This window comes from Urocitellus parryii, chromosome 1 (genome assembly GCF_045843805.1).
Source record: "Urocitellus parryii isolate mUroPar1 chromosome 1, mUroPar1.hap1, whole genome shotgun sequence".
NCBI lineage: Eukaryota > Metazoa > Chordata > Mammalia > Rodentia > Sciuridae > Urocitellus > Urocitellus parryii.
The window spans coordinates 18,184,827-18,210,769 of record NC_135531.1 but is presented as its reverse complement, the minus strand read 5'-3'; the positions used below and the strand labels follow the sequence as shown (position 1 = coordinate 18,210,769).

The 25,943-nt window shown below is 30.8% G+C and overlaps 1 protein-coding gene across 4 annotated transcripts in view; it reads right to left on the bottom strand.

The window, feature by feature from the left end:
- The window catches only part of Rictor (RPTOR independent companion of MTOR complex 2), a 114,202-nt gene that overhangs the window by 30,049 nt on the left and 58,210 nt on the right, over positions 1-25,943 (bottom strand). For all 4 annotated transcript variants that reach the window (XR_003301949.2, XM_026401781.2, XM_026401782.2 and 1 more), the window contains 11 exons: positions 23,804-23,867; positions 18,947-19,073; positions 15,319-15,488; positions 10,946-11,013; positions 9,902-9,969; positions 5,722-5,804; positions 4,492-4,579; positions 3,926-4,016; positions 3,758-3,824; positions 3,540-3,620; positions 1,694-1,794 (listed from right to left, as the gene is read on the bottom strand). Coding sequence is in view for 3 of the 4 variants with exons in the window: in XM_026401781.2 (XP_026257566.2) it covers positions 1,694-1,794; positions 3,540-3,620; positions 3,758-3,824; positions 3,926-4,016; positions 4,492-4,579; positions 5,722-5,804; positions 9,902-9,969; positions 10,946-11,013; positions 15,319-15,488; positions 18,947-19,073; positions 23,804-23,867 (1,008 nt within the window). In the remaining variant the exon portion in view is untranslated. The remainder of the gene's footprint in view (positions 1-1,693; positions 1,795-3,539; positions 3,621-3,757; positions 3,825-3,925; positions 4,017-4,491; positions 4,580-5,721; positions 5,805-9,901; positions 9,970-10,945; positions 11,014-15,318; positions 15,489-18,946; positions 19,074-23,803; positions 23,868-25,943) is intronic.

The window sequence follows — 25,943 nt, the reverse complement described above, 5'->3', positions numbered from 1 at the left end:
GACTCATTAAAACTTGCATAATTCAGGGATAGGTTATTGGTAAAAGTGTGAAATACTAGGTCAAATTTGAAACACAAAAGATTGACTTATATAAAGAAACACTGATTACTTAGACTCAAACATGTACTTATTAATCTCTTCTTCTAAGGTGATAGGCCCCTCTTACATAATGGTTTTAAGACTTCCTTTTGCAAAGTCAAAAATTTAGTTTTCTATATTTTCTTATAAAAGTTTTAAAACTTTGTTTTTTATGTATAAGTCCTTAATCCACTTGATAGTGATTTTTTTGCTTATCAGGTGAGGATGCAATATAATTTCACTGATTTAATATAATAAATGATCCAGTATCAAGTGAACAGTCTCTATTTTCTGTATTTATTTGTAATTATACATAGTATCTTTGTAACCATAATTTGATCTATAGTATAGGTCTACCAAATTTTAGGAAAGCACATTTTTCCATAATGAAACTACATTGTGTACAACCAGAGAAATGAAAAGTTGTGCTCCATTTATGTACAATGAATCAAAATGCATTCTGTTGTCGTGGATAACTAATTTGAACAACAACAACAAAAAGACAGCTATATTTTCAGATTGCTGCTATCTCTTACGAATGTAATCTTCAGTCCCTAAGGAGTTTTCTATTCTGATTGGTTATTTTACTTAATAATATGTTCCCCTGATAACATCTAAATTGGCACAGTATCTTCAGAAAAATATATAAATGCTAATGAGTTTTCTATATAAAGTCAAAAGAACACCATGAAAGGTACCATTACTGACATTAGCCTAAAGTCAGAGCTGAGATCATCCTTAATGTTTACAATACAGTTTATAACATAACTTCAGTTTATTAAGTAATAGTATTTTCATTGACAAAATTAATAGTTTATTATTTATTTATAGAAAGGTCCATATGTGTACTTTTATATTAATACAGCTAAACTAATTAAACTTCTGAAGAATGTATTATAACTATTAATACAAATCTATAGTCTGACTAGCTAATGAACATTTCACTATTATCAAGAAAAACATATCTACATTTAATAACAAAACACATAAAGACATACCTATTAGACATATCTTCACCAAAAATTTAAAGTAAAAATCCTATTAGCACTTCCCATTTAGATCCTGTACCTTTTATACTATTACTAGCACTAAAATTCCAATACAGCTGTAGTTATATCACGATTCTTTTGTTTAAAAATTCTCTATTTGCAATATCTCTTTCTATATTAAGAGGTCAACTGACTGCTATGACTGTAATAGGGGATACTAAATTTCAACATTTTTAACCGCACAAGTAAAAGAGTATACTGGTAGACTTTGTGATTTAAAAATTTGAAATAATTCATATACATTTTAAAAAAAGCTTAAATTGCTGCTTGAAACATAAAATAACTGAAAAAATTCTCAAATAACATCATGTGGTAATAAGTTCCATATCTAGAAATACAAGGGAAAAAAGGTGATTTTACTACACTATTAATACTTTGTATTTTAAAATACAAATTATTAAATATTTGAGAACTATTAATTTTACCCTATATTTATAAGGCTTCTCTAAAGAAATCCAAACATAACCTAGCTATACCATATTTTTTTTTTAACAAAAGAACAGAAGGTAACCTAAGTGAAGATTAAATACACCAAACATAAGCTTTGCAGGAGCTCTGATACTTACAGTCTCTTTTCCTTGGGGATATCAAAGGATGCAGCCATATTCATCAGAGTTGGCAGACAGTGCAAATGATGGCTATGTGAATGAGGAAGAATTGTGTTTGCCTGAAATAAAACATGAGATTTTTGGAAAAAGAAATAGTTTACATTATAAGTTACTTGCAGATACTATATTCAAAACCATTGAAAACTATAAGGTTTTTAATTAAATTAACATAATTATTTCGCAATACTTATCATTTTATCTTATCTACTTTTATTAACAATGAAATACAAAAAAATACAGAAAAATATTAATAAAACCACTGATTTTCATTGATTCTTTATTAAATTATGGCTTTTAAGTGTTAGTCAATTAAACTCCATTCTTAAGTGATCTGAAAGGACTATATATCAAAAAATTATAGAACTGTACTTAATTTATGTTAAAAATAACATTTAAAATGCTACATGCATTATCAAAACTTATGAGTTGACTTCTTAAGTTTTAAATAACACTTCTCAGAATAGGTTTGTCTCAATCGTTAAATAAGAAACTTACTAACTTCTGCTTTCCAAACAAAATCTCACACCCAACCTGCTTTCTAGCAACGAGGATAGGTAACTTAAATTAAATATGGAAGAGAAAAGATATAAGAATGATACAGAATGAACTAGTACTGCTATATTTAAAATTAGCCAGCTTTTATGTTTCAAGAGAATCACAGAATTCTGGAATATGACCAAAAGGAAAGAGATAAAATTTATAAAAGCAAATAATTCTGGATATTCATTCCTTACAGGAAATGATTTCATAAGAAACAGTATTTAATTCTTTCATAGTTTGAAGGAGAAGAAAACAAGTAGCTAAATAATTCACTGATCAAAAAAGAAAAAAATAAAAAGACAACATTAACCTCTGTTTAACTCTCTTTTGTTTTACTCACATACATAGGCTAGTTGCTATGGGGAAAAAATGTGGCAGCAGAGAGAAAACAAGGGAACACAAGCCAAAACAAAACAAATCTCTGCCAATAAAAGTAAGTCATAACAAAATTTTTAAAAGATTTGTCACTGGATCACTTTTGTGATGAATTTGAAGTGATTCTTTTTAATTACTACTTTACTAAGTGGTAGGTGACCTAGAAATACAAATTAATATTATATATAGCATGCAAATGAGCAGAGTTCCCTCCTTGCTTAATTTGTTGAAAGAATAATCACATTATTTTTCTAGCTTCTAATAATACATAGCAGTAGTAGTAGTAGTACTAGTGGTAGCTAGTATCAGAAAATCATAGTGCCTCCCAGCCCTAACTAAAAGGACTCTCTGAATCTCAGATTATAAATATATCAGAAACACTGATGTCCAAACAAGGAAATTATAGAATATTTTTGCAAAAAGGATTCTAAAATTCAAGCATTGGCTATAATGTACTGATTACATTTCTACAAGACTAAAATAATATTTATAGATTTTTAATTTCAATTTCTTGCTTTTTGGGTAGGAAATCTTTCTGAAAGCAACCTAGTTTTTTAAAGGACTAAAATATCCATATCAAAAATGAGTATAAAAATATTAACATTCAGTACTTGGTATTTTCTATATTTGTTCCATTTATAAAATCAGGTGATATACTTTATTTTTTGAGTTAATATAAAGCAAATGATTGATTTTATAAATTATAATATTGAAAGTATGAAACTTCGAGCTAGGGTTGTAGCTCAGTGGTAGAGTGCTTGCCTAGCAAGTATGAGGCCCTGGGTTCGATTTTCAGAACCGCATATAAAAAAAGACCCATTAACAACTAAAACAAAAGTATATTTTAAAAAAAAGAATGAACTATATAATCAGAAGTTGCTAAACTTACCATATGTAAAAGCTCTCCTAGAAGGATGGTAGCTCTAACTGAGATATGATCATCACTGTTTGTTATCACTTCGACCAAACCCTATGAAAATTAAAATACTTTTGTAAATTAATATACATGACCATATTCATGCATCAGATGTGCTTTTCACTCGGAAAGAATTCTGGTACAAAAAATAAAATAAACAAAATAGAATAAAATAAGTGTGTAAGTCTTACTTCTAAAAGTCCATTACGAATAAATGCAGAGAGTATCAATGCTAAATAATTATCCATGAGATCTGGCCTGGACAAAAAACAGCATAGAATTAATTTAAAGAATGTTTCATATACTATACAGTCTTATATAAAAACAGTAGTAGTAATAAGTTTATATTTAAATTCTACCTGGATCTGGCACGATGAGGAAGAATGGTTTTTGCCTCAGCTGCTACAAAGCCATCTGAAAGCCTCCAACTGTCTTGGAATCTTCCTGGATCTAAAGTTTTTAAAATGACATAGTTAAAGAAGATTAGATAACACTGAAGCACTTCAGGTAACTATAAGAATCATCAGTCAACCAGACCATATCAAGTATTTCAAGGAGTTCTCTGGTTAAGAAATAATACACTCAAAAAGATATACCAAAAAAATACTATTTATGTAAAGTGTGAACACCTAACTTCCTTTATTTTGGAACTTAGTTGTCATTTGGCTAAAATAATATAAAAATTAGATAATCTAAGAATTACATAGGTTTCTGTCTTTTTTAAAAAAAATAAGAAGAAATTAAAAATTTCGTGGTTTTAGGAATCTGAAGTTTCATTTTTATGTTATTTTCAAGCCACAATTATGCACTAACAAAAAAAAATCATGTTCAATATTAGTATTTCACCTTTTAGGTATTTCATCTCCATTAGATAAGTCACTTTAAAGATTGCAATAATTAGGTACAAATGCTCTTCAATACTTACCTACACTGAGAAGTGCTTCTATGAACTCCTCTGTTACAGCAGGTAGAGGAAGACGAAATATATCATAAAGCACTTCAAGTAGACCTCGCTATAAGAGCAAACAAATATGGTTACTTATTTTTATGAAATAAATCTTTATTCAAAGACTTAAAAAAATCCTGTTCACAGGATTAAAAATAAATAAATAAAAACAGAATTATTGTTATTTTGGAAAATTAGTGTATCAAGCCTATATTAGTGACGTGATAACTACTGAATTCTTACTACATACATCATTTAAACTTTTCAAAAAACATCTTTCCCTATTGTACAATGAAAACAGATTCCATGTTCTTTCCCACCTATAAGGCAAGAAGTTAACTGATGGGCTGGTGTGTGGTTCAGTGGTGAGCACTTGCTTAGCCCTGGGTTTGAGTTATGATGAGGACAACAACAAAGAAGAAGAAGAAAAAAAGAAAGAAACAAAGTTAACCTAATAACCCCACTTTTTGGTTCCTTGCTCAGAGATTTCTCCATTTACAATCATATCTTTTCATTTTTATTATCTAAATGCTTTTTATTTCATAGTTTAAACAAGGCACAACTGAACAAAATTTTCTAATATTTTCCATTGCCAGGTCTGGTTCATACAGAGAAAAAAATAAAAGAAAGAGGCAAAAAGAAGGAATAAAATTAAAAAATCAAAACAAAAACATTTTAAGAGGAAATGAAAGGAATCATTTGAGTTAATTATTTTCTCTTCTAAATTCAATGTGCTTTTAGCTGTTTAATACAAATTCCCTACAAGTCAATAATTTACAGATGTCAAATAAATCAATATATAAACAACTCAATTTCAATCGAAATCACCATCTTCAAAATAAAAACTCATAGTATAAATACCTAATATAAATTTCAAGGCAGATAAATATACATTTGTTTTTGGCTAAATGTATTTCTGTAGTGTTTGAACATTTTATAGTAAGAATACCTTCTTATTTGCTTTCATTATTAATGAATGAAGCATAATTAAATATCAATTTTTAATGTAATCATCATTCCTAACAGTAGTATTTTCAGTGATTGCTGTGGTACTTAGGGTTTAACTAATTATTAAATACTCATGTATTTTTAAAATGCTCTATGATACAAATTAACAATGAGGAAAAAACATCACTTCAAATAAAAAAAATAGTCAATTTCCTCTATTACAGGTCCAGGAATAAAACAATCACAATAACTTTTACCAACCCTTATTTCCATATTTGGTATACAAAGTACTCCAATTAGAGACTGGATTCCAGAGTTTCCAGGTTTACATAAATTAATAATACCTAAGGATGATAAAAAGAAAAAAATCAGACATAAATTTCAAAAATAATCCTATAGTAATGTGTCTTAACAAAATATGCAACATTTTTCCAAGCTAAATTATACTATTATAATTAAAATCATGTAAGTGAAATCCACTATAATCATTCTGTTATTTCCCTACTAATTAGAGACTACCAATAACTTTGTACACTTAAATTCCTTCTTCAATTTCTTTTTCATATCCAGAAATTGATAAAAGCCCTGTTGGCTGAGGACTCCTTCTTTGGGAGTAAGACTTTAGGAGAGAATAAGACAATATTGTCTGTCTCTATTTAATATGCCCCAGTCTAAAGTCAAAAACTGTATGACATTTGTTAAAGTTTAATTCTAAAATCTATTGAATAAACAGAAGAGTATAAGCAACAGTTTAAATAATATGAATAAAAAGTTTTAAGTTACAGAACTAAAACAATTTTGAACAAATTAAAATTATTTATCACAAAAGATATGTAGGAGCCAGCATGCTGGCACAGGCCTGAAATCCCAGCAAATTGGGAGGCTGAGGCAGGAGGATTGCAAATTTGAGGCCAGCCTCAGCAACTCAGCAAGGCCCTAGGCAATTAAGGGTAATTCTATCGCAAAATAAAAAAAATAAAAAGGGCTGGGTGTGGCTCAGGGTTTGAGCACCCCTGTGTTCAATTCCTGGTACCACAAAAAAAAATTAAAAAGTGACCAGCCAACAAATGCCGATCATTAGTCATTAGAGAAATTCAAGTAAGATAGTACTTATTATGGTTTATATGTGAGGTGTCTCCTCAAAAGCTTACATTGAAGACAATGCAGGAAGGGTCACAGGAGAAATAAATGGCTTGTAAGTGTCTTGTCCCAATCAGTGAATTAATCCCCTCAGGGATTAACTATGTGGTAATTGAAGTGGTAGGGTGTGGCTGGAGGAGGCTGGAATTGGGGCATGGCTTTGGGGTATATATTTTATCTGGCAAGTGGAGACCTCTCCCTCTCTGCTTTCTGATCATCATGTGAACTGCTTTCCTCTGCCACATTCTCCTGCCACGATGTTCTGCCTTACCTCAAGCCCCGAGGAATGGAACCTGCTGTCTGTGGATTGAGACCTCTGAAATCATGAGCCTCCAAATAAACTTTTCTTCCTCTATGTTTGTTCTAGTCTGATCCTTTGGTCATACCAGTGAAAATGCTGACTGAAACAGTACTACACACCTAATTACTAAACTTGCTAAAATTAAAGATAATACCAAATGATAATGAGGATGCCAAGCAACTGCAACTCATAAATATCACTAATGGGAATATAAAACAGTATTTTATACTGAAGAGCTAATAGTGTACATGCTGAAATATTTAGAAGTGAAAAGTATTTAAGATGGACTGATGAAGGCACAAAGGAATGAAAACAGACATGTAATAAAACAAATACATGGAATGCATACATGTGTGATCACTGTAAAATTAAAAAAAAATTTTTTTTTCAATTTTTTTGTAATAAAATAAAACATGTTTTAGAAAAAGTCATATAGGATTATAAAGTTCCCTATAACTTCTAGTTAAGCATATGCACATTGAGTATCTTTTATCTGAAATGCTTAGAATCAGAAGGGTTTCAGATTTTAGAAATATCTGGACTTCTGAATATTTGCATATATTTAATGAAGTATCTTAGATATGAGACTCAAGTCTAATCATGAAATTCATTTGTTTTATTCACATATCTTAAAGGTCATTTAATATGGTATTCTTAGTATACTACTGTTTTGACTATGACTCATCACATGAGGACAGTTATGAAATGTTCCATTTGTGGTGTCATGTAGGTACTCAAAATCTTTGGATTGTGGGGCACTTCAGACTTTGTGTTAAGGATGTTCAATCTTCATGTACATGTTTATGAATAATCTATATGTTCTCTTTGGATTCAGAATCAAAATTCAAATCAAAACGTAATATATAAAATTATTTGTTTAAATCATCAACATGGTATTTCTCAAACTCTAAGAGATGATAAAGGATAATGATTTAACTACAAAAAAACAAAGTTATACTGAGTTTTGGAGTAAGACAAAGTTAAGCTTGGCAGGATGACTGAGTTGGTTTCTATGTTGAATGTGTCTGCCAAAGGTTCATGTGTCAGAAACCTAATCCCCAACTTTATATTGAGTATCTGGAGGCAGGGTCTTTGTGAAGTAATTAGGATTACTATGAGGTCACAATGGTGAAGTCTCACAATGATTTTATGAGAAGAGGAAGAGAGACCCATGTTAGCACACTCACTATCTCACAATGTGATGGCAATACCATGCTCTTGGACTTCTCAGTCTTCAGAACTGGTGAACTAAATAAACCTCAACTTTTTTACATATTACTCAGTCTCAGTATTTTGTTATAGCAACAGAAAACAGGTTAAAATAAATATAAAAAAATATGTAACTATTAGATCCTTATAAAATCCCTCATCTATAAATATAAAGGCAATGAAAATAGACAGCTTTGAAAAATAGCAAGGCACAGCTTTTTACCAAGGTATTTAGAGGACAGAAGTCCCTGGAAATATACTGGTAAGGGGCTAAATCTATGGCTGGAATAAACATTTGGATGGAAAAAATATTTTTGTCAGGTACAGTTACTGAAGTACAAAGAAATGTTTAGGTAAATTGCTTAATTCCTTTCTAGGCTATTGCATCAATTACTCTATGAAACCAAGAAGGAAGAGGTAATTGTTAATAGAAAATAATGCAATGGTGGTATTATTTCATGAAAAAACATTTGCCTTTTATTCCACAGAAATTGATAAAATTGGTAAAATGCCTATTCTCAAACTTCTTAAAGAACTTATTTGGATATTTATGACATGACATTATTATTTATTATTATTTTTAAATATATGGCAGCAGAATGCGTTACAATTCTTATTACATATACAGAACACAATTTTTCATGTCTCTGATTGTATACATAGTATATTCACACCAATTTGTGTCTTCATACAAGTACTTTGGATAATAATGATCATTACATTCCACTGTCATTAATTACCCCATGCTCCCTCTCTCCCCCTCCAATACCTCTGCCCTATCTATAGAGTTCATCTATTTCTCCCATGCTCCCTCTCCCTATCCCACTATGAATCAGCCTCCTTATACCAAAGAAAACATTCGGCATTTGGTTTTTTGGGATTGGCTAACTTCACTTGGCATTATCTTCTCTAATTCCATCCGTTTACCTGTAAATGCCATGATTGTATTCTCTTTTATTGCTAAGTAATATTCCATTTTGTATATATGCCACATTTTTAATCCATTCATCTATTGAAGGGCATCTAGGTTGGTTCCACAGTTTAGCTATTATAAATTGTCTCAGAAGATGATGTACAATCAATCAACAAATACATGAAAAATGTTCATCATCACTACCAATTAGAGAAATGCAAATCAAAACCATTCTAAGATTTCATCTCACTCCAGTCAGAATGGCAGCTATTATGCATACAAATAACAATAAGTGTTGGGGAGGATGCGTGGGGGGGGGATGGTACTCATACACTGCTGGTGGGACTGCAAACTGGTGCAGCCAGTATGGAAAGCAGTATTGAGATTTCTTGGAAAATTGGGAATGGGACCACCATTTGACCCAGCTGTCCCTCTCCTGGTTCTATACCCATATGACTACATTATTTTTAAGTAACAAATTTTAGTTACATATCAAGCTAACAAGAAAGTTTTGCTTTTTTGAGGGGTGTGTGTTTTGATGAGTGGGTAATACACCATGCTTAATTTTTCTTGAATTGCCTCTTAATTTTTCTTGAACTAGCACAGTGACTTAATTTTTTTAAATAAAAAATTTTTTAAATAAAAAAATAAAAAGTTAATATACATGTATACTGAATAAAAACTAGTTGTTTCCTATTCACTATTACAAATTTTCCCCACTATATTTTAATTATTTTATATGAATTCTTTGGTTCTAATAATAATGTGTAAAGTAAGACAACATTAAAACTTAAATCAGATGCAGCAATAATAAGTAACTTAACTTTTGAAAAACTAGTCAAGTTTCTCTTCTTGGATGTTAATGTGGAGTAACATACCTGCCCACGACCGGAATGTTGCAATGATTCCCATTTTACTGGCTAGAAACCGTGCTTCTCTGTCTTCTCTGTTTAAAAGTGGGGAAGAGTATCAAAGGCATACAATGTTAAGATAAAATGAGTTTTTGATGCTTCTTTATCAGAATAAGAGCTATCACTGATGTTTAGATATTTACATATGAAATTTAAAAAGATGTTAAGAGAAAAGTTATCTACACCAAAGCCAATTACCCAACTATAAACTGTACTTCTATTTAAAATTCAGTACATAGTTTAAACTAAAAATTTTGCTGTTCCTATTCAGTTCTATATTCCCTGCCTTTCTGAAAATTATTTTTAGATGAGCTTTATTTTAGTGTTAGAAAAGAAATCTACTTAATAAGCATCTGTCTTGCAAGGCTGCCCCTTAACAAAGAAAACTACCTAGGAAATCTCTTTTATTGCATTCTCTTATTCAAAATTCAAAGTTCTTGCCCCAAACTTATTTGAGTATTTCCAATGAGCAAGATGAATAATCTATATAGTCATTAAAATGTTATTAAATAACTAGATGATATTATTACCAACCACTTCTTACAATTATGTAACCAACTGTCTAACAATAGTTAAGACAATTAAGCAACAGATCTATTTATATTTGTTAAACATTTTTCATGGTAGACTTATGGTCGGTTTCAATGATTTACAACAATCTGATAACTCTTAATTTATGCTCCTCCAAATATCCAGATAGACATTGGCCTACTATTATTCTCTAAGGGATGATAAAGTAATTATGCTAAAAATACATATAATACAAAAACAAAGATCTAGGTTTTACATTGAATTATATCTTATTTTTTTAAATAAGAAATTAATCTTTAAATTTCCAAAGATTTCTTTTACTTTTTATAGTAATCATGAGAAAAAATCCGTATAATTCAATGAAATAGGAAATTCATTTAAATTCACACTTCTCTAGTTCTAAATGAAATCAGACAAATATAAAAGCTTTAATATTAACACATAACATTTCATAAATTATTAGGAACCAGTGGTACTTACTTGAGCTGTCCTTCAGCAGTATCTGGACTATGTCTGTAGTGAAAATCAGTATAGGGTGCTAAAATTCGCTAATTAAAAAAAAAAAAAAAGAAAGAAAGAAAGAAAGAGAAAAAGGTAACAAAAGAGCATGAAGTCTTTTATTATAAACAGCATTCAACCTATAAAAAGCCTAAATTAATTTTTCTCTTTAATTGGGTTTATCATTTAAACTTCCTTCTTAAAATTCATCAAGATATGATAGGTGACTTTTCTAAGTAAAAACTGAATTTCTGAACATTTAAATTGAGGTATAACGTAGTTCAAAAACAGTACACAAAAAGTCGAATAAAAACAGTATTTTCTCTAGGTTGACTTGGTAATTACTTTGTTTCAGCACTATAAAGATGCCACTCAACCACAGCTAGTTGACTTTCTCCTTTGAAGGAAATTACTTTTTCCCCCCCTCCAGTGATTTTTCACTGTCTTGAGTTTCAACAGCCTTACATGATGTACCTACATCTTTTTCCATTTTGTATCTCTTTTTTTTTTTTGAGCTTTATAATCATGAAGCAATGCTAGTTTTACAAACTGGGTCTAGGCCATTGTTGCTTTGGTTATTTGCTTCTATCAATTTACTCTCTTTTCCAAAGATTATTATTTTTTTTACATACAGCAATAATAATGTCTATTTTATTCTGTTGTCCTTCCTTTCCCCCCATCCCCTCCCCTCCCCTCCCATCACTTCTCTCTACCCAATCTAATGAGACACACTTTTATTTTTTTCCCTCACATCGTCATACATGTATTCTATATAACGATGAGGGTCTCATCTCCTTCCATTTTCCGTGCAATTCCCCTTCTCCCTTCTTTTCCCTCCCACCTCTCTTCCCTATTTAGTGGTAATCTTCTTCTCATGCTTTTCCTCCCTACCCCATTTTGAGTCACCCCGCTTATATCAGAGAAGACATTTGGCATTTGTTTTTTAGGGATTGGCTAATTTCATTTAGCATAATCTGCTCTAATGCCATCCATTTCCCCGAAAATGCCATGATCTTGTTATTTTTTAGTGCTGAGTAATATTTCATTGTGTATAAATGCCACGGTTTTTTATCCATTCATCTATTGAAGGGCATCTAGGTTGGTTCCACAGTCTAGCTATTGTGAATTGTGCTGCTATAAACATTGATGTGGCTGTGTCCCTATAGTATGCTGTTTTTAGGTCTTTTGAGTATAGTCTGAGAAGAGGAATAGCTGGGTCAAATGGTGGTTCTATTCCCAGCTTTCCAAGAAACCTCCATATTGCTTTCCAAATTGGCTGCACCAATTTGCAGTCCTACCAACAATGTATGAGTGTTCCTTTTCCCCTGCATCCTCACCAAAGACTATTTTTATTCCTTTCACTATGTTTATTTACTTTCCTTTTTTCTGTTTTACTCTAGATATTTACTCATCTTTCTTTCAGTTTACTATCCAAATATCCTTGTTCAAAATGAGTGTTCAATTTCACTGAATTTTGAATTCTAGGTATTATAATTTTCCCGACTAGAATTTCATTTATTTTTATAGCTACAATTATATCATGAAGTTCTTCATTATTTCATCTTTTTCTTCTTCCTAAACAAATTGCCATAGTTGTCTTAAAGTCTTCCTTCTAATCTGAATTACCTTTTTCTTCTAACTTGAATTATGTATTGTCTATGGAATGTTTTTTCTTTGGGGTTTTCAATCTCTATGGTCCTGTCTTTTCGTAGTACTACACATTTTTGACTATCTGACACTGTGCATTTAATAATAGAATCCTCCTAGTGATGTTATACTCCACCAAAAAGGATTTATCCTTTTCTGCCAGATAGTAGATTAAAACAGCTGATCACTTTATACTAATGACCAACTGAGTTAAAATTAAGCTATGCTCTCTATGGCAATTTTGTTAAGATTAAGTATTAACTTTGGCCTTCCTGTATTTCTAATTATGTCCCTTCAGTGCTTTCGATAGAGCTTATTGAGTACTTTTCTCCTCAGAAGTAAGAGATTGGGATTTTTTAAAACGTATTTCAAAAATTATAAACTGAGATCTTCATCTAATCATTCAGACAGCATCAAGAATCTGGTAAATATCAAGAACAGAAAATTAGCCATGAAATATCCAGTTTTGTCATTTTAGCACCATACTTTGCTTTCTCTGATTCCACCAAGAGCCTACCTGGATTTTCAGTGTCCAACTACACCCTAAACAACAAGTAACTCTAGGGGAAAAAAAGCTCTTGTATATTAGTGTAAATTCACTAGAAACAGAATAAACTTAAAAAGGGATATTAAAAAATATTTAAGTTAATTAACATCTATTTTTAACAGGAAGACCATCAGGGTTTACCAAGAGAGGCAACAGTACTGCAAAATGGTTATTCTGCCGTTAGTAAAATTTTATTAATTTAGAATGAAAATAAAACTGACAAAATTCAAATGATATTAAAAATAGGATCATATTATCTCAATAGCAAATGCAATGACAAAGATAATAAAAGTGGAAGATGATGATAAATAATATCCAAAGTAACCACCCTTTACTGAATATTTATGATGCTCCAGTACTATGTTAGGCATTTTAGACAAATTAGAATTAATATAGGTAAAGTACCTAGATTACACTCTTACTAATTATAAACTTTACATGAGTTCTACCTGCTGTTACTACTATTATTATTATTTATAGCATTTAATTATTATTACTTATAGTATTTAATCATCACAACAATTTTTTAAGGTTGAAAACCTTAACTTTCATTTTACCTATGAAGAAAGCAGGTCCAAGACAAGCTAAGTAATTTGCCTAAGGTCATAAAGCTAGTAGGGCACAGAGCAAAAAAATAAAACCTGATATGTATATTCTAAAATCTGTCCTCTTGGTTTTAGTTGGGTCATATTAAGGAGAAAAAAATGATATTTGTGGTTTTATACAAGAAGATATAAGCAAAGACAGTAATGTATTTAAAAATCAACAAAATATTTAAAGTTTATTTCATTTATAAATTTGCTAATTTGTTATGTAATACATAGGACTAAAAACAGCCTATACATATTATCATCTTTTATTATAGTCATCTTCAATTTTAATAATACAGCTTTTCTACAGGAAAAAGAGAAAAGATTAAACACACTAAAAATATCAACAATACCAGTGTATTCTTATGGAACTATAAATAATGTGTTTGAAATCACTTATTGAGGAGACTATTTTGCTTACATGTTAGTTAATGACATGGGCTAATATCAATTTTATACTATGAAGTGTTTCTAAAACTAGTTTTTAAAGCTGGGCACAGCAAATGCTTGTATTCCCAGCTACTTGAGAAGCAGAGGCAGGAAGATTACTTGAGCCAGGCTGGGTAACATAGTAAGACCCCCATCTCAAAAAAAAAAAAAAAAAAAAAAAAGACATACAAAAAAAGGAAGAAAGCAAGGAAGGAAAGCAGGTCCTAATAAAACCATAACATTTAAGATAAGTTTCCTAAAATGATTTCTAAAGACTAGGTAGGGTATAACAAATCTTTTATACCTTACATACTTTCATACCCAAATACAAATAAATCATGATTTAAATTTACTGTGAATACTACCTGTAATGGGCAATGTAGTACATTCAGATGAATAAACTAAAAATATAGTGATAATTCTTATTCCAATCTCCATTATATATTTTTAAGAGTACACAGTAGTCTTATTAGACTAATTGTAAAAAATACTATGTGAATTAGTAAAAACTTAAAAATAGAGTACTATGAAAAAAAATATGAACATACTTTCTTTCAAGTTGTATGAAAGTTGCTAAAAACATGCTTCCAAATTCTGAGAATTTTAGTATGGTTTAATAAATAAATAGTATATACTCAAACACTGTTAACATACTAAAATTCTTAAAAACAAATGGTACTCCTGAATAGGTAAATGTCTTAATGTAACCTTATTTATTCTTTTTTTAACTAATTTTTGAAATTTATATATAACAGTGGAATGCATTACAATTCTTATTACACATATAGAGCACTATTTTTCATATCTCTGGTTGTATACAAAGTACATTCACACCAATTCGTATCTTCATACATGTAGTTTGGATAATAATGTCCTTACTTATTCTTAATTTGCTCAGCAAACTTTTTATGGATAAAACAAAAATAAAATTTGTTTTGCATGTCAATGAAATATTCCCTAGAATAATATATTCAATTCATTCCAAATAAAGAAGTTATAAAATAAGGGCGGGAATCAACCAGTTTTGGTTAACGCTGGTTGGAAGAGTAATGTTGTTCTTACTATTAACTTCAGATTGTCAAAGTAGAAGTAGGCATTTAAAATCATTTTTTAAAACTAGAAAGGAATATTGAAGTTCCTACCTCTAATTCTACATCAGCTCGCACATATTGTCTGGTCTTTGGATGATTAAGGAGGTGCAGAATTGTAGTAATGAGTGCCTCATTAATTCGACTTAATTGACAATCGATCACATTTTTTAAGATGGTGTTTAATCCACCTCGAAGGGCCACCACCTCTGGATTCTGAAGTGCTAAAATAAAAGAGAAAAACTTATCAAATTATATTGGGGGTAATAATAAAAAGTTACTTTCAAATCTAGGCTTTTACTTTAAAATTTAATTTTGAATCTGAAAAATTTTCTAATTCACCATATTTAACAAAATACACACACACACACACACACACACACACACACACACACGTGAATTCAAGCATTCAATACAGTTTAATACACACGCTCTTTAATAACTAGGGATGCCCAGAATTCTTATTCAAAAGACTAGGGACTGGGCTGGGGATGTGGCTCAAGCGGTAGCGCGCTCGCCTGGCATGTGTGCGGCCCGGGTTAGATTCTCAGCACCACATACAAACAAAGATGTTGTGTCCGCTGAAAACTAAAAAATAAATATTAAAATTCTCTCTCTCTCTCTCTCTTTAAAAAAAAAAAGAATAGGGACTTTGTTTTCATGTGCATACACAAATGTGTGTTTTTTTTTTTTTAATATTTATTTTTTAGTTCTCGGCAGACACAACATCTTTGTTGGTATGTGGTGCTGAGGATCGAACCCGGGCCGCACGCATGCCAGGTGAGCACGCTACCGCTTGAGCCACATCCCCAGCCCCAAATGTGTGTTTTAAATACATTCAGGACTTACATTTTGATTTCAATCTGTCGAAAGTTGAATTTCATTAAGAGGATAAACTCAATTTTTCTCCACAAGTTTAATCAATTATCCTAACATGTTTCTCAAACGCTTTTTTATACTTAACTATATATTAAGGGTTTTTTCCCCCACTATATCAGGGTCTGTAACTCTTACTCTTTTTCAGTTTTTCTCTCTTAAAAACTTAGGTTAATGATTTTTTAAAGAGATGGAATAACTTTCCCTTCTTCTTTAAAAACGTTTTTCATGGTTTGTGGTGAATGTTAGAAATATATTTTCTCCTATATTTTCCAAAAGGAGGTATAATTGCATACAATTAAAATACACAAATATTAATAATACAGTTCAATACACAATGTCTATACCTTTGAAACCAATACCCCACTCTAGGATCAGAATTTATATATATATATATATATATATATATATATTTAGTTGTTGATAGACCTTTATTTTATTAATTTATATGCAGTGCTGAGAATTGAACCCAGTGCCCCACACATGTCAGGCAAGTGTGCTACCACTGAGCCCCAGCTCTAGGATCAGAATTTTCATCATCCTATAAAAGTTTCTTTGCACCATTTCTCCCTCTACTGCAGACAACCATTGCTCTCATTCCTAGACTTAGATTAGCTGTGACTTCGTGAGAATCAATTTGACAAACTCAAAAGAACCACCTAAACATACACAAAAATCATACAAATTTGATATTTCTTAATTTGTTTTCTACTTTGAAAATAGTACCATTTTCCTATCCCATTTACTTCCAAAATAAATCTATCAAATCTATATTTTTCATGATTCCATTGTATTAAAATTACTTTAAAAAGTTCTGTTTTTCACTGGATTCAGTGTTTTCTAGGTATATATACAGTAACACTATCTTCTTTCTAACATACTTTTAATTTATTATTTTGCTTGCAAATAACTAAAACTTTTTAAACAATGCTAATTAAGAGTAATAAGGATGTAGTATCTGAAGAGATCTACTACTGAGAATAGCATCAAGTGTTGGTTAGAGATAAATATTCTAGAATGTTCACAACGTAGGCATCTAATTATTTTACTTAAATATATGTATGGATATATGTATATCTGTGTGTATATAAGAATTACTTCTTGTTTTTTTAAAACAAAGCTATACTGATAAATCTCTTTGGAGGCAATCATTTTATCAGTTTCCAACTACTTCTGTAATTTTTGAGGTAGCCTTTTTTTCTACTTTTGAATAACTGGAAATCAATATTTATCCTGAAAACTCATTTATCTCAATAAGTTTTCAAGTACACATATATTTAAAAGTATTTTGTAATTAAAAAACTCATAAATACCATCTTTCTCGTTTCTTTTTAATCTTCTGTTTTTCTGATCTTTGAGTTTTTCAAACAAAATATAAATGTGTATTTCACTATTTTCTTCTTTCAACTATTATAGGTTAGGATGAATAATCTATTATTACCTAATCAGAGTTATTTATTTTTTGTTGCTTTCCTTCTGTTTTCTAAGGAAGTATTTTTTTTCTTCTTTTTCCTGTTCCTTGGCTTTTAGTGATTTACTATTTACTTAATTATAAAAAAAAGCATTTTATATGATGACACATTAATCCTGAGTATAGCTTTCCAGGGATTCCATATAGTCAGATTTTTATTATGTTGTAAACTTTCTTAATCAAATTTCTAAATTTGCTGCTAAACCAAGAGACACTGTAGAAAGTACTTTAAAATATAGAATGGTAGGATTTGGCTCTTTCTTTAGCTTAAACTTTTTTTAAAATTAATTTGTTTATTGTCCCAAGAGGAATGTGACCTACACCATTCCTATTTTAAGTAGCAGAAAACATGTCATCTCTTATTGCCATTAAAAATTACACTTATTTTGGCTGGGATTGTAGCTCAGTGGTTGAGTGCTTGCCTAGCACTTGTGAGATGCTGGTTCAATCCTCAGCATCATATAAAAATAAATAAATAAAGGTGTTGTGTCCATCTATAATTTTTAAAAAATTAAAAATTATTTTAAATTACATTTATTTGCAATAAGTAAGACCGAACTTATATGCTAATTAGCCAGATATCTCTCTAAGGATTATTTGGCTTTCCTATTGATTTGCATTTAATGTTAATTTGTTACATTTACTGTTTGTTTTACTTGCTTATTCTGGCACCACTTGTTTTCTTGACTCCTTAGATCAAAAATTTATAGATACTAAAATCCCTGGGGTTTTAAAAAATATTTATATTAGTTATTGATGGACATTTGCTCGTTCGTTCGTTCGTTCATTCATTCATTCATTCATTTGTATGTGGTGCTGAGAATCGAACCCAGGGCCTCACACATGCTAGGCAAGCGCTCTACCACTGAGCCACAGCCACAGCCCCTCCCTGCGATTTCTTTTGATTCAAAATTCATCTTCAAAATTCATTTTCTTCACAATGATAAGATAAATATTTACATATGTCTTACCCTCAGGTTCCCTTTGCATTTAGAATTCATTTCTGGTACTTGGTGGATTATTTATTATTTTAATCCACATCAGCAAATAGTGTAATTTATGTCAGAATTTCAGACTTTAAGGAATTTTATTATAATTACTAGATTTTAGACAACTCCTATACTAAACTTCATAATGAGTAAAACTTTTAAGATTCATACAATTTCAATGTCATTTAGAAATTGCCTGTTAAATAACAACTCTACTTTCCGACCAGAAATGCACTTTTTCATATTTTGTGCCAATAAGTAAAGGACTTATATATTAAAGGCATTAGGAAATGTTATATATTCCTTATAAAAAACTGTATTTTTATTACTTGAAGAAAATTCTGACCTAGTTCACAGATAATGGCAATGCATGCTCGGACCATTCTGTCTCTTTCCTGAAGTCCATCATTTCCAACTGCAATTAATGAGTTGGCCACAGAACTAGGAAACAAGGAAGCATTCACAGTAATCATCTGTAACAGAGAGGAATTGGAAAAAGAAATTACTTCTGCATAATACATACTTTAAACTTATTTTGTTAAAACTCAGGTAAAGACCATAGAATCTTTATAAATCCAGCTAGTGATTTCACCCTTCTGTTGTATACGAATATTTCGAAGGATTCCTATAACTAATAATTGATGTAACAAATGTTAGTCATCCTTTCTATGAAAAACGTTTTTTTATTTTTTTTTAACGGTCCAGACTATAAATTAGTTTCCAAACAAAAATTTAATGTTTCCAAGTGCCCAGGTTACTCTAGAATAGAAACTATATCTTATATAGCTTTTCAGTTCCCAAAGTAAATCAGTGGTGATAACAGTAGTTAACACATTACATCCCTGATTTCTTTCTTTATATATGATTATCACTAAGTCCTGCCAATTTACCTCATGAACATCTTTAACCCTAACTCTCCTTTTCCATCAAATTAATTCTGGGGAGCCCTCAATCCTCCTCATTTTGCTGCAAGAAACATCTCTAATCTCCCTCATCTCTAGGCACACTGTTATATCACATATATATTGTTACTATGCCAGAAGGAAGAATTAATAATAAAAAATGTTTTAACATTTCAAAAATTCTGATGGAAATAGTACATATTTGGTGATAAAACTCTAGATGAATCTCATTAAATGAAGAATATAATTGGCAATAACACGTGGGATATAGAAAACAGGTAACATTTTGATTTGGAAAAGAGAAACACAAGGTTAATTATTATTTAGTAAAGACTATTTGGTAGAGTATTTCAAAATAACAGGTCCCTAAACTGAGAATAGAGGAGAATGCTTTCTTTGCCTGGTAAGAAAATTCACCTATCCCGCAGATTAGTGGACTCAGAAGCCTGCTGGAAAAATAAAAATGTGCTTTGAAACAATTAGAGAATATAACTAAATGAACATCATACAATTAAAGACTACAGAGGATCAAAGGAAAGATGTATATGAATAGAGTTGCTGTAGACAGTTATCTTCCTTAAGCAGTATTCAGTTCAATTGGAATTATAGACAACATAAAATATTTTTAATCACTATAGGACCTAAAAAAGTTTTCATATCCTTTTTGAAATCATTATCTTACCTTAATCAAAAATTTTAAAAAGGTGAGAAGGAAAGCCAGGAGAAAGTGGAAAGGGATATGAGAAACTGATCTCCCTGGGGGAAAAAATTCTAACCTCTTATATCAATTTGTACTTTAATATGGAGCAGTCTATTACTATGTTCATAAGAACTTATAATAAAATTTGTCCAACCAGTGAAATGCATAGGATATATCTGAAAAGAACTGGATAAAAGTCAGACAATTTGACTTTAAGAGAAAATATGCTATTAATAAACAACAGTACCTCTACTAAATTAATCCTTTCCTTTTGTGCCTTAGTTTGTTCATTTGGAAAATAAAGATGTGTATAACTAGATGGTTTACAGAATTTCAAGTACAGAATAAAATTTTACCCTATGAATCTCACATGTCTATTAAACATATAGTTACTTAATTCAATAAATTCTGCAATGGTACAAATATATAAAATTTAAATTTTTTTACAAATGAATCATTCCTCTTATTTTCCAGGGAAATATATGCAAAGAAACTTACATTCTTTATAAAGCAGAGAATGCATTCCACATAAATCAATGAATATTAATTAAGGGAAAAGCCACAGAATGTATTCATCATTTAAGTTTAATCATCTTTTTGGCATGATAGGACAAACATATATATAATAAATTAAATAAGGACTAGGTAATAAATTTGTAGAACTGATATGAAATTACAGAAGCACTTAAGTTCTCTCAGGGTAACATCTGAAATTTGAGTATAGTCAGGAAAATGAATACAGTATGAAAGAAGTGAAAATGAAATGACAGGAGTAGGAAAGAAACAACAACTGAGGTAGTAGTGGCAATCTGCCTACACACATGGAGACATAATAAGACAGAAATAGGTGGTTAAACCAAAAATGAGCTCTAAATGTCAGTGTAGGCAGGTTCTACTTAATACTCACTAGCCTATGTCACTTTGAAAATTTGGATACTGGGTTCTTGTTCTGGTGTTGTCACTATCTGGCTGTAAATCAAGGACATGAAATTCTACCAAATCCTTATAGTTGTAATAAGAAATTACATATGAAGAAAATGATGGCTTAAATTAGTTGGATAGAAAAAAGTGTAGAAATAACTGACTAGTAGGAAAAGTACACAGAAAATGTGTAAGACTAAAATAGAAAGGACTGCCTGGATAGAAGGGGAAAAGGGAAAGAAAAAAATTGGAGACACTGAAAGAAACTATCAGATAATCTCCAAATGAATGAGATAAGTGAAAGCTGAGGATAAGTGACATGAGTATTCCTTAATTACTCCGAGTAAGTTAACTGAAAGCCCTCCCCGCAAAATTTCTGCTTTTCTTTTAAAATGTATCAATTATTTTATAGAAAAAATCAATTTTTTCATACATACATACAAAAAAAAAGTGACCTAGCAATTATAACACTAAACATTGATTCCTAGTAGTTTAATTGCCAAGATGGTATTGGAAAAAATAAAGATGTAATATTAGACGCTAAAATTACAAATAAATTTAGTTGGGCTGGGGTTGTGGCTCAGCGGTAGAGCACTTGCCTAGCATGTGTGAGGCCCTGGTTTCAATCCTCAGCACCACATAAAAATAAACAAATAAAATAAAGGTATTGTGTTCAACTATAACTAAAAAAATAAATATTTAAAAAAATGAATTTAGTATCTCTGGCCAATAATGGTCACTATTTATTAGCAAATTTGCTTTATCTTTAACCTTTTTGGCTAAACCAAAGAAAAACCCTTGGTCACAACTCTTCCTCTGAGCCGGTATCTACCGGGACAGCATGCAATTTTCCTACTCTTGGATTCACAAATAATATCTAACTCAAATTTCTCTATTAGAAGACAAATGATACTTTTATCATGGTACTATTGTTTTTAAGAATGTTTACTTTTATTGAGTGTGCGCAAGAAAATTTTGAGGGTCCCTAGGATATTTTCAGAAGTTCTACAAAATTAAAAACTTAGGCAAGGCACAGTGGCACACACCTATGATCCTAGTGGCTCAGAAGGCTGAGGCAAGAGAATCCTCTGAGTTTCAAGCCTCAGCAAAACCAAGGTGCTGAGCAACGCAGTGAGACTCTGTCTCTAAATAAAATACAAAATAGGGCTGGGGATATGGCTCAGCAGCTGAGTGCCCAAGTTCAATCCCTAGTACCCACCCCTCCCCCGCCAAAAAAAAAAAACACTTTCCATAGCAACACAAATCAAAAATATTGTCGTTTAAACTCTTATTATCTTATAAGTATATACTGAAATTTTTTCTAGAGGTTCCAGTGCATATGTTAGTACAAAAGACTGAATATAGAAGCAATTATAATAACCTAGGTATCTTCTATCAAGTTTCATTTTAAAAGACTGGCAAAAATCTAAAACAATGAAACTCTTAATTTTCTTTTTCTGGAAAACAATTATTTCCTAAAATTAATATCTACTTGTAATGATTTTATTGTTATTTTAACATTAATATTTTAGCTCCCAATATTATAAGTATGGAGATATATAACCTCCAAGCCCAAAGAGTTGTTCTGTGTTCTTTAGAAAGAAATTCTGTTTTCTTGACTTGAATATTCATAGTATTAGGAGCGATTATATGAATAGGCAAAATTTAGAATTCATTTTTAAATTTAAAATATGAAAAGCCAAACCACAGTCCTGAGATAACAGTTTACCTATAACAAAAAGTTTCAGAATCTATCTCCAATATCACTCTTACTTTTCAAATTTCTTTTAAGACTCAACTTTTCCATTTATTTGTTTCTTACTATGGTCAACTGTGGGTACTATTACTAAGCATAAGGTTCACAACTGGAAGAAAAAGGAAAAGGATGGAACGCAGTTAATAAACTAACTCAGCAACCCATAATTTTGGAGCATTCACTAAATTAATTCAAAGTAGAAAAGTGGTAAAGAACTATAAATTTCAACTGTTAAATAATTTTAGACATTTTTACATAATGAACGTAAACTGCACAATTTTTATGAAGGAGGAAATACCATACTTTTCTCGGGCTGTGTCCAAACAAAATTTACCTTCACTCTATTCCTTGGTCATTAGGGCATAACATTCAATAACAACAAAAAGAATTCTCATGAGCATCTTTATGGATTTAGCACATTCCTAAGAAGTTCAAATTATAACCTTTTACCCTACACGATAGCTTGAGTTGTTTTTGCACTTGCCCATGGACTATATTCAAATTCACCTTCAAAAACAACAAACCTGTAATACTTGTGACAACTACTTTGTAGTATTAACCAGAAGCATGCAATTAAGAGAAAACCAGGAAGGAGAGCAAGTAATTCTTTCTCTAATAACTTATGAAATATATAATTACATTTACACTTATAATGTGGGAAAGAAATACTCTTCACAATGAAGATTTTGTAAGAAATATTCTAACTACCCCCCAATCACACAGAATAATTACATAAAATATTTATGCTTACCTCAAAAATTAACACATCTATTTAATTTATATTACTTTAACAAAATTAAAATGTTTAAAGAAAATTTAAGATATGGATATTAATAGAAAGATTTCACAACCATCTAATCTAAAAACGTAAACAGTTAACACAAAAACCATAAACTTGCCTTTACTCTCACACATAGAGCATACCTTTCTGACTAATCGAAGTGCTTGTGTCCTCTCTACCTCGTTGCTCTGCTGTATGTCAATGCACCTAAATAATACACAAAATGTTAATCATTGATAAAATCCTATTACACAACTTTTTTTCTGATAAATCAAAATAATCTTCATAATGTCAATATATATTAAAACTTGAAAACATATTTTTCGAGTACCAGCAAATACTTTAGTTACCCTATGTAGCTCTAGCAATAAAATGTTATTTTAAAAAACATTTAATGAATAATGCCTGAAAAGAAAGCAAAGAAAACTCTATGTTGTATATGTGAATGTGTGCATGGTTGTGTGTGTGTTTTACTGGGGATTTAATACAGGAAAGCATTACCAAGCCTTTTTAAATTTTTTAAATTTTGAGACAAGGTCTCCTAAGTTGCTGGCCTTTTATGTGTAGATTTTTATATGTAGATATAAATGCTCTTGCCTCAACCGAGTTACTGGGATTACAGAGTACACCACAGCAACTTGCAGGAGCTCTACATTCAACCAGTCTTTTCTCTTGGAGTAAATCTCCAGTCTAAGGGACATAGAGTCCTAAGAGAAAGCAAAAGTCTGTCTGAACTAGAAAGAGGCTTAATTTTGTAGCACCTAAAGTGGCTAGGAGTTGAGGGGCAAAATCTCAAACAGAAGAAAGCACAGGGAAGTAAGTTAAAATATGTATGCAATGTTTTCTTCAAGCCAGTTGCCAGATTCTGTGTTGTACAAAAGCAGGATTAAGACTTGAAGAAACCACACAAGATGCTACTCTCAAAAGTAAAGGTACAGAGCAGAAATGTTAGTAGGTACATAATACTGGAGATCAAATACATAATAAAAAATAAAAAGGCTGGGAATGTATCTTAGTGATAAACCATCCCTGAGTTCAATCCCTGGTACCAAAAAGAAAACCCAATTATGGTTAGCAGGGTGTAATGGCACAAATAGGCTGGGATTGTGAGGCAGGAGGATCTCTTAATTTGAGGCCAGGCGGTCAACTAAGGAAGACCCTGTCCCAAAATAAAATAAGAAGAGCTGAGGAGAACCCGTGTTCAATCTCCAGTACTGCCAAAAACAGAACAAAACAACAAAAAGCCCATGACTGATATATTCAAGAAAGTAAAAGGCGGAGAAATAAAGCAGAGACCTAAACATTTTAAAGGATAAAGATAATAAAACTTAGTAACTAAAATTAAGTATTCAAGAGACTGACTGTCTACTAGCAGGATAGAATGGAATACATTAAGTAGTAAGCAAGCACCCTAAAGTACAAAAATTAATAACTACCACCAAAAAGGGTTGAAAAATATAAGGGCATCAGACACATAGGGGAATGTGAAAAGATCCAACATGTGCATAGATGGAGTACCAAAAAGTCAAACAACAATAATTCATAAGCACTAAAAAATACTAACTGGTAGCCAAAACAGCTTCAAATAAGAAGGCAAAATAGAGGTATTTATACACAAATTAAACATGAAAATTCACCTCTGGTAGTCCTTCATTACAAAAAGTGGTAAAAGAAGTTCATCAAATAGAAAGCAATTCAAGCGAAAGCACAGAAAGGAAGACTACTGGAACAGGTGAATAATATGTAAATATAGTTGAAATGTAAAACAATGTGTGGACTATCTTGTGGGGTTAAGATTCAAAATTAAAATGTAACAACAGATAAAAATCATAAAAGAGAAGACATAAATAGCAATAGATTTTTTTTTGCACTGTTCTGGTAGTAACAAAAGGGGCAGACCTCAATGTATGAAAGATATGGCAATCTCTAGGGCAATTATTAGGCAAAGACTAAAAACAAGACACTAACACAAGAGGGGGAAAATTCTTGATTATTCAAAAATGACAACAAAAGAAATATAAAATACAAGAAAATTTTGACCAAAAGACTATAAATAGCAAGATAACAAACACAAATATTCAAAAACTAATAGCAAGATGACAAACTCACAAATAAGTAATTACATTAGATACAGTTCATAAATTGTATACTAAGCCACCCATACTCTGAATACTTTAATTAGAAGATAGAGATGGTTGAATTAAATATTAAAGTAGAAAAATCTATGATATTTACAGGGCAAAAACTTAGATGTAAGGAGATAAAGCAAAGTGGAAAAAAGAT